Below are 9,724 nucleotides of genomic sequence, written 5' to 3'. Positions count from 1 at the left end.
CATTCAGGCCAAAGAGTTCAATCTTTGCTTCATCAGACCAGAGAATTTTGTTTCTCATGGTCTGAGAGTCCTTCAGGTGCCTTTTGGCAAACTCCAGGCGGGCTGTCATGTGCCTTTCACTGAGGAGTGGCTTCCGTCTGGCCACTCTACCATACAGGCCTGATTGGTGGAGTGCTGCAGAGATGGTTGTTCTTCTGGAAGGTTCTCCTCTCTCCACAGAGAAATGCTGGAGCTCTGTCAGAGTAACCATCGGGTTCTTGGTCACCTCCCTGACTAAGGCCCTTCTCCCCCGATTGCTCAGTTTGGCCGGGCGGCCCGCTCTAGGAAGAATCCTGGTGGTTCCAAACTTCTTCCATTTACGGGTGATGGAGGCCACTGTGCTCATTGGGACCTTCAATGCTGCAGAAATTTTTCTGTACCCTTCCCCAGATCTGTACCTCGATACAATCCTGTCTCGGAGGTCTACAGACAATTCCTTGGACTTCACGGCTTGGTTTGGGCTCTGACATGCACTGTTAACTGTGGGACCTTATATAGACAGGTGAGTGTCTTTCCAAATCATGTCCAGTCAACTGAATTTTCCACAGGTGGACTCCAGTCAAGTTGTAGAAATATCTCAAGGATGATCAGTGGAAACAGGATGCACCTGAGCTCAATTTTGAGTGTACTTATGTACGTGATTTTTTTTTATTTTTTATTTTTTTTAATAGATTTGCAAAGATTTCAAACAAACTTCTTTCACGTTGTCATTATGGGGTATTGTTTGTAGAATTTTGAGGAAAATAATGAATTTAATCCATTTTGGAATAAGGCTGTAACATAACAAAATGTGGAAAAAGTGAAGCGCTGTGAATACTTTCCGGATGCACTGTAACTGTTATGTGAATATATGTGAGTATATGTTAAAATGTAATTTATTGCTGTGATCAAAGCTGAATTTTCAGCATCATTACGCCAGTCTTCAGTGTCACATTATCCTTTAGAAATCATTCTAATATGCTGATTTGCTGCTCAGTTATTATTAATAATTTCTAATCATTCTTGTAACTCTTCAAGTTCTTTATTTTTTTATCATTTATAAAGGTTTACAGAATGATCACAAAGCTATCATGGTGGAGATTGAGGAGGCCCTTCATAAGCTGCATGCCACAGCAAGTGTCAAACCTGAGAAGGATGTGACAAAGACGGAAGTCACGGAGCCGACCGCGTCTCTGCCAGCCCCGTTTGCACTGGTGGACACTGTAACACAGGGCTCCCCTGCTTTTCAGGCCGTGAGTTTGTGCCCCATTTCTAACCTTCATATTCACAGATTTATTAAGTCAACTTAAAGTCCCCATGAAATCAAAATTAAAGTTTTTTGGGTGTTAGTATCAATATGTTAGTCTTAAGGTTATCTATAAGGCAGTGTGCTCCAAAACAGTGACAAAATTCGCATTTAGAAGATATAAGCATTCAAAGCTTGCAGTTCGTCACTTCTGCCAAAACGGTTCAATGATTTTTTTGACGTCACATCGTACTTCAGCGTCTCATCAAACTTTGTCCAATCAAATGCTCTCTAGAATCCGAAGCGCCCGCCCCCTACACTATAAAATAGAAGCTGAAGCTGCGGCTGAAATCGGTCACTTGTCCACAGAATTAGTATTTTCTGTACAGTGAATGGCACGTAGTGCACTATATAGGGGACAGGGAACGATTCAAACAGTGTAAATATGCTTTCCATTGAGGAAAAAAAGAAGTCTGGTTTCGCGCTGTGTCACGCTAAACACCGCACCACACACACACTCTGCTCCGGTCCAGAGACACGATAGCATGGAGCGGATCACATGCGCGAGTCAGCGCAGACCACAAAATGTATCGGAGCTATTTGAATTCTACACAGAATGCTATATTTTATAGCAATATGGATGAGATTGTGGCTGGCATACCCTGTCAAATGCGGCTTTACGGAGCTCAACGGCTCTGAACGGCTCTAGCCCAAGCTGTGATATAAACGAACGCTATTGGCTATTTTAAAAAGGGGCGGGGCTGCTTGATATGTCCCGCCCTCTCTTCCTGTTTCAGTTAAAATGCCGTCAACACATTGAGTAACGCTGCGTGTTTCTAAGCATTTCAGGGGACCTTTAACTTGTTTGCTTAATACATCTAAAATCAGATGATTTACATTAGTAAAATGTTGCAACCTTTAAATGCATTTCATGTTGACTTCTTGTATATTTTATATTTTTTAGTTATAACATGTAATGACTGCATGTTAACTGTTGCTCATTGGAAGGTTTATTTCATTTCATAGTAGTACTTAAGTCTCTTTTTGAGTCGAAGCACAAACTGATTATGCAACTAGAGAGTTTAAAACAGATGTGCAGCACTTTACAAAGTGGCTGATTGTTCATAGTGGATTTTTCATGAGTAAAAACTTTCATTGATTTCAGTTTTCTTCTGTTCGTAGGGTTTGCGAGTCGGTGATGAGATTATAGAGTTTGGGTCTGTAAATACACAAAACTTCAGGAATCTGCATGACGTCGCTTCTGTTGTCCAACATAGTGAAGGGGTTTGTTGTAACTCGAAGCTCTTTCCTTTAAGTTAAAAACTGTAGCTCATTTACTTACTCTTTTTAATACTTTACATTCCTGTTTATGTACTACATGATTCAGTTTAATTTTGTCTTGGTGAATTATTTCTGTTTACTCTAGAAATCTCTACGTGTTGGATTGCTTCGAAGTGGACAAGAAGTACATCTTAATTTGACTCCGAAGCAATGGTCTGGTAGAGGACTACTGGGGTAAAGAATGTGTTTATTGTATTAATTCATTTTAATTAGGAAAATATCAAGGTCATTATTAATGGCATTTTTATTCTGTCAATAGGTGCAACTTAGTACCTCTCCACAGATGACCAGTGAAAGGACGAGGATCATCTTTATGCCAAACAACACCTCTTTTGCACTAAATAAATTTGCAGTGGGTTAACTTTAATTTTGCTTTTGCATTCATTGTAAAATTGAGTTAAGTAAATAAATTACCAAGGAGAAATTACAGACTATTCAGTATCAGACTTACTTAACTGTCAGAAAGGATGAACAGATAATTTATTTGCAAGGTTTTCACTTACCCTTTTCTCCTTTTAAATTTCTTGCATCCATTTTTATTTTTAAATTCTTGTTCTAAAATTGGTGCATTGTGGAACAAATCTGGCAAGAGGATCTGCAAAAGTTCTTAACATCTTAAAGTTAAAGCAGCTGAATGGTAAGACCAGAGTCATTCTGGGTTCTGATGTATGAAGCTGTATTCGCTTTGTTACAGTTGCATTAGAACAACACCAGGGTGAGGAAATAATGTCTGAATTATTCTTTTAATATGTGTGATAAACACATTACAGTGTCCTTATATGAAAATCAGATTCAAAACTGACTTGGAAACCTGTTATCATGCCTTCATTTTTTTCCAAATGCCTTATAGTTTCATATAAATATGAATTATTACATGCTAAAAACTATGATAAAGTAAATCATTTAAATATCTCATTGTGTGAAAAAGATTTTTTATTTTCAAAAATGATGATGGTCTCACATTTGTGGCGTCAGTTTCCCCACACCAAACAATTTTGCCCCTATGAAGTTTAGAGATATCTTGCATGGATTTTTGACTAGTCAAAATGTACTTACTGATATCTTGAACCATCTTTCTTACTAGTCAAATTATAACTGCACGTATCTCTAATGATCATGTTGACTTGTCAAAACAATTGTAACTATCTAAAATGTAATTGTCAAACCAAAGCATTAAATGATAAATTGGCTTGCCATATCTTATTTATAGAGGCGTATGACTACATACGGTTGGGATTTCCTTTAACCTGTAAATGGCATTTAATTAGTAAGACTTCACATTTAAAATATTAAGTTTTGACTACTCAAATCAAATTCAAGATATCTACAAAGTAAGGCTATTTTGAATATTTCAGGTATCAAAAATACATTCTGGATATCTTTAATGATGAAAAGATAAAGATATCTGTAATTAGAATTCTGACTGGTTGAATAACAATTAGGGATTCAATGTAAATAACAGTATGACAAGTAATAACTGGATTACAAATATCTTGACATGTCACAGATATCTGGAATTGTAATTTTGACAAGTAAAAAGTAATTTACGACTACCGAAGCTTTAACTGATTAAACGTCTTGCCATAGCCTCCTGACTCCCAGCTATGGAGTTTTGACATTATATTACCGGTATATATTTATTATATTTTGGGATTCAACTTAAACTAATGTATGCTTTTATGTAACTAATTAAAAAAAAAATGATGACCAGTTTTAAAGAAAAAAATCGGATGACTAACTACTCTAAACCTTTTATGCAACTGGCCCCAGGACTTAAAGCATGTTTATTATGCATTTTAGGAGACAACAAGTGAATCGGGAAGGAAATTGTATATCAATATTCCTATGAAATATGAGATATTATTTTGCAAATCTTGCCAATTATTACTCCCATTATTACACTTCTTTTTTTTTTCCATTACATGTTGCCCCAAAAATAGATTAATATGCAAATTAGATACAGTTTATAGGCTACATCAAACCCATTTATGGCCATTTTACACTCATATTGCACACAGCAAAATGGCATATCAAATCATTCTGTTATATCTTTTATAATATAGCTGAGAATCATCTTTATATAAAGTTTGGTATAAAAAAATAAAAATTGATTGGTGATTTAAAAAAATCCCACTGTTTTTGCCTTTCCATGTCTATTCATGTCTTTTAAAGTCCTGGTGTCCTCTACAGAGGACACAGCAGAAAATTAACCATGTAGTAACCATGCGTTTTTTTTTTTTTGGCATTGATTACCATTTGTTTAACCACAGTTTTACTACAAATACCATGGTTAAACTATGGTTAGTATGGCAAAACCATGGTTAATTTGTGCTTACCATGGTTTAACTATAGTAACCTTATAGTAACTATAAAACCATGGTTAATTTTCGTTAGGGAATAAAATATTTGTCAAAAATGTTACATTGGCTGCATTGCTTTCTATACAGTGTAAAAAAAAATTCCATTTACTTTTTTTTTTTTTTTATGCTCTAAACAACGTAATGACTTGGGAAAAAAATACTAAATTCACTAAAAACAAAAAATTCTGGTAGTCTGGAGGATAGACGTATTTTTACTTTGTACGAACGTCACAAAACGCGCACGACTCGAAGTTCCCGGATGGAGTTTCATCGCCATATTTAGTCGCCGGCAGGATACGAGGATTTTAAGCTGCTGTTGCTACACCAAGTATCCCAATATAACATATCTATTCCGTTTTGTACACCATTTGCATCCGTCTGTACAAACAGACAGCGTCTCTTACCTTCACCCTGTCCACCTCCTCGCGGTCCCCAGTAATCATGGCAGATCGAGAGCACTTGGTTTATCAGGCTAAGCTAGCAGAACAAGCCGAGAGATACGATGGTGAGTTGATATTTTCGGGTGTTGTCACGCTCTTGAATTACATCCGAGGGACAGCAGTAAACAGAGGGATGTCGTGCAACTGATACAATTGTGTGTTGAACCCAAAACCTAAGCGCTGTCCATTCACACGTGTCACGTCCAGGAGAAATGGGAAGAAAAATCCAGGAGCGCTGTTGTTTTGGAAAGGCCCAAACTAACTCAGCCCAACCCCTGCATTGTTCGCGAGCTAAAGCCAATGTTGATCTGTGCTCGCGTTGCTAAGAACTGTTGTGTACAATCTATGAGTGGCGCATCTGATATTGTAACGTTACTGTAATCAGTTGATCGGAGAGCATGTGATTCAAAAGATATGCAACGCACTAAATGATGCATTGTTTTCCTTTCGCTACACATTATCTGAATAAAATCAGACTGCGTTGAGATTTTAGCTGATGCAATGATGACTAGCCTGAATCCAGCTGTTTATTCTGGATATTTTTACTGTATTCATGTTTTTATGGACCTCGATGTTGACATTTGGGACAATACGTGGTATTTCTCAGTCATTTTCATTGGTGCATTAAATATGTCACTGGGGATAATTGAAGATTTTAAGAAAAAAAATCCATTAAAACCATTATCTGATTATGGAAAAATGCTTCAATGTCAGGAAAACAATATTGGTTAAACCAATTATTGCTTGTTCTGTACTTGTGTATGATTTTATGTTATTATGCATGTCACAATATGAAAGAAAATATCTGTCGCTATTTCCGTGTCATTGAGTTTTATTTATGCAGAAGTAAAATGGTTTGAGCTAAATGAGTGTGAACTAGTGAGATTAAACTAGCATCTGCTACAAACATTACTCTTATCTGAACTTACTACTTTGGACATGCATTATTTTTTTTTTTTAAACCACTCGGTACCCAGTCTGTGACATTCAGTGTTGTTATGTACTATATTTATCATTTAGTTTGACCTTTGCTCCCCAGATCTTTGATGATGGGTTTGCTTTGTGTCATTAATATGATTCTTCTCTGTGTTTCAGAAATGGTGGAGTCTATGAAGAGCGTTGCAGGAAAGGACACCGAGCTCACGGTAGAGGAGAGAAACCTGTTGTCGGTGGCGTATAAGAACGTGATTGGAGCTCGACGAGCCTCCTGGAGGATCATCAGCAGCATTGAGCAGAAAGAGGAGAGCAAGGGAGGAGAGGGCAAACTCAAAATGATCCGCGAATACAGACAAGCGGTGAGATTGCATGGAGCCTTAAAAGGATAGTTCACCCAAAAATGGGAAGAAGCATAACAATTTAAGTGAAGCATTTAAAACTGTCCGAGAAAGACGCAAAAATCATTACAAGCACCGACAGCGAGAGACTGTTTAGGATTGCATCGCATGTCTTCGATGAGAAGAGGACGGGGTGATTGTTGCTGGTTTACTCTAGGGCTGGGTATCGATTCAGATGTCCCGATTCGATTCGTTTCGCAAGCTCTCGATTCGATTCGATTCTCGATTTTTTGATTACATTCAGTGAATATAGTTTTAATACAAATGCTATTGATATTTCTAAAAAAATGAACAGTAAACATCAGTTTACAAATGGTGAATTAATAAAAAGAAATTAAGAACCACATGCCTGTATTTTAAACCTATACTTTTTTTTGTATGGGTCCTTTTTTAAACAATAATAGGGCCCTATAAAATGTTCTTAATTTTTCTGGTAATCAGATGAAGGCATAAAACATTAATTTAATTTATCCTAATCAAATGAAAATTAAACCCTTTTATTTTTTGGCAAACAAAGTGCTGCACAACAGAGGTTTACTGTTAAAACATTAAAACATGTGATTATTCCTTTAAAAATAAAGATTTATTAATATTTATTAGCAGTAGTAGCATCGAGTCTTAAGACTGCTAAATGGTAATATTTTGACAGTTTCTTAACGTTAAACTAAACTTTTATTTTGACGGGTTGCCGTGAAGAACTTCCAGCTGCTGTGTATGTGATATGACGGTAGTTTTCTCAAATGAAACGGTAAATGCTAATGAAGTGACCCTCAGAGCAGCTGGAGATGACATTCGTGTTCATATCATCATATAGTGAGACGGCAGAAGCTGAAAACACCGCGAGCGTCATCCGCGCTTTGGTATGTGTGTAGTAAACAAAACAGTGCGCCGCACCATTCATTCATTGCGGAAATCATGGCGCCTTATGCGTGATATCAAATGCTTCCGCAGATTTATAGTATTACTATAGCATTTCACAGATCTTGTTTTAAAGGGGTCATATGATGCTTTTTTAAAGATCATTATTTTGTGTATTTGGTGTAACAGAATATGTTGACATGCTTTAATGTCCAAAAAACACATTATTTTTCAAATACTGTACATTATTGTAGGTCCTCTATGCCCCGCCTCTCTCAAACGCTTCGTTTTCTACAAAGTCCCTCCTTCCGACAAGCGCAGTCTGCTCTGATTGGCCAGCTGACCCAGTGCATTGTGATTGGCCGAACACCGCAAGCACTCGTCGGAAATGTAACGCCCCTTACCATAATCGCGAGCTTCATCTTTCAAAATAAATGTAAAGACAGAGCCCGAAAGGGGAACAGAGTCGCGTGACAGACACAGTGATGAAGCTGGTATGTGTTTGCAGTACACAAGCCACGGTTAAGACTGCTGACTCCACTGTGATGTGACCCTGTCTGTCTCTCTGTCTCTCTCTCTCGCTCTCTCTCTCGCTCTTTCGCTCTCTCTCTCACACACACACATGCACGCGTATTCGCAGCTTTTGAGAATCGATATCGAATCGACGTCATTTAAAAAAACGATAAATCGAAAAATCAATTTTTTTGCCCAGCCCAGATTGAAATCGCGAAATGGCCTTAAACGATTAGTAAATAAACTGCAAAACGTCATGTTTTCTAATACTGTCTGCTAGAATGTTAAAAATGTTCAGTGTTAAATATTTTTAAATTGTTGTTTTGTAATAGATTTTTTGTTTTCTTTGAAAAGCAAGACAAAACAGTAAAAAGCACATTTTGGCTATTTAATTTATGCAATGGCGGAAATTCGGTTTCGGCTTCGGCCAAGAATTTTCATTTCGGTGCATCCCTATTATATACCTTTAATAAACGTTTGTTCTTTATAATACCTTAGTGCTTGTTTCTAACACTTCAATCCATCCCTTGAAATGCCTTGTCTTGAGTCGTGAGTTTTATGTCTCAGAAACAGTAATGTGTGCAGTGATCTAGATGTACATGATGCAATAATTACTCTGCGGATTCTCTTCTTATCTTTTGCAGGTTGAGAATGAGCTGAAATCTGTTTGCAATGACATACTGGATGTACTGGACAAACACCTCATTCCTGCAGCCAACACAGGGGAGTCCAAAGTTTTCTACTACAAAATGTAGGTGTTTGACGAAACAAAGTGCATGCATTTAAGACTTTATAGGTCTCTTAGATGGGTGAGGTTCTGCATGCTAAATATGACATGAAACCTGGCTTTATTTCTGTAGAGCATAAAACGTTTGCCTCATGTAGGTCATGGATTTGATTCCCAAGAAACGTGCATAATTATTAAATGTACACCTTGAAGCATACTAATCATGCACGCTAAATTGTTTAGGATTTAAGGGCCTGCCAAATGCAGACATGTAAATGTAAGGTTTTGTAGGGCTTTATCAGTACATTTAGAAATTGATCCCCTTAAATGTTAACATTTATTTTTTTGTCTGTTTTAAAAAGCAGTGCTTGCTTAAAGGGATAGTTCACCCAGAAATTAAAATTAGCTGTTAATTTACTCATCCTCAGGCCATCCAAGATGTAGGTGACTTTTTTTTTTTTTCTTCAGTAGAACAGTAAAGATGATTTTTAGGTGAGACTGTGGCCCTTGGTGATTCATAAACCGTGTGACAACACCGGTGATACCGGTATCACCGTTGGGGTTGGGGTGGGGGGTGTTAGTTCATTTGAGTTTCCCTCTTTTCTTCTTTTTCAAATGGCTTGTAAAAGTGCGCATTTTACTTTCACTTTCAAATTAGCGGCCGCAAATTGAATTGCCGCAATTTGGCGTCAAGCAATTGTTCGTTTGAGTTTTCCCTCTTTTCCTCGGATTTCTTGGCTTTCAAATAGCTTGAAAAAGCGCCGTGTGCGTTTTACTTTCACTTTCAAATTAGCGGCAATTTGGCGTTGATTCAATTCAAGCAACAACAACGTCAAACTCAGAACTTTTATTAACAAAACGAATAAAAATACACCATATAGGCCTAT

General features: G+C 37.3%; 2 protein-coding genes and 1 long non-coding RNA gene across 4 annotated transcripts in view; 2 read left to right on the top strand and 1 right to left on the bottom strand.

Moving 5' to 3' along the window:
• psmd9 (proteasome 26S subunit, non-ATPase 9) overlaps positions 1–2,972 on the top strand; it is an 8,076-nt gene extending 5,104 nt beyond the window's left edge. For both annotated transcript variants that reach the window (XM_016469716.1, XM_016469715.1), the window contains exons 3-6: positions 1,084–1,271; positions 2,447–2,548; positions 2,691–2,779; positions 2,865–2,972. In XM_016469716.1, the coding sequence (XP_016325202.1) occupies positions 1,084–1,271; positions 2,447–2,548; positions 2,691–2,779; positions 2,865–2,892 (407 nt within the window). In that variant the 3' untranslated portion in view covers positions 2,893–2,972. The remainder of the gene's footprint in view (positions 1–1,083; positions 1,272–2,446; positions 2,549–2,690; positions 2,780–2,864) is intronic.
• Positions 2,973–3,073: 101 nt separating this feature from the next.
• Positions 3,074–9,724, bottom strand: part of LOC107675405 (uncharacterized) — a 20,520-nt gene continuing 13,869 nt past the window's right edge. Inside the window, exon 3 of the long non-coding RNA XR_001632595.1 lies at positions 3,074–3,345. This is a non-coding gene — a long non-coding RNA (uncharacterized LOC107675405). The remainder of the gene's footprint in view (positions 3,346–9,724) is intronic.
• LOC107675403 (14-3-3 protein epsilon-like) overlaps positions 5,209–9,724 on the top strand; it is a 14,082-nt gene continuing 9,566 nt past the window's right edge. Inside the window, exons 1-3 of the mRNA XM_016469713.1 lie at positions 5,209–5,470; positions 6,501–6,700; positions 8,755–8,861. Coding sequence (XP_016325199.1) covers positions 5,407–5,470; positions 6,501–6,700; positions 8,755–8,861 — 371 coding nt within the window. The 5' untranslated portion in view covers positions 5,209–5,406. The remainder of the gene's footprint in view (positions 5,471–6,500; positions 6,701–8,754; positions 8,862–9,724) is intronic.

Source organism: Sinocyclocheilus anshuiensis, unplaced genomic scaffold (assembly GCF_001515605.1).
Source record: "Sinocyclocheilus anshuiensis isolate Anshui unplaced genomic scaffold, SAMN03320099.WGS_v1.1 scaffold1081, whole genome shotgun sequence".
Taxonomy (NCBI): Eukaryota; Metazoa; Chordata; class Actinopteri; order Cypriniformes; family Cyprinidae; genus Sinocyclocheilus; species Sinocyclocheilus anshuiensis.
The sequence above is the reverse complement of the archived record's forward strand: the minus strand, read 5'-3'. Positions and strand labels throughout refer to the sequence as shown.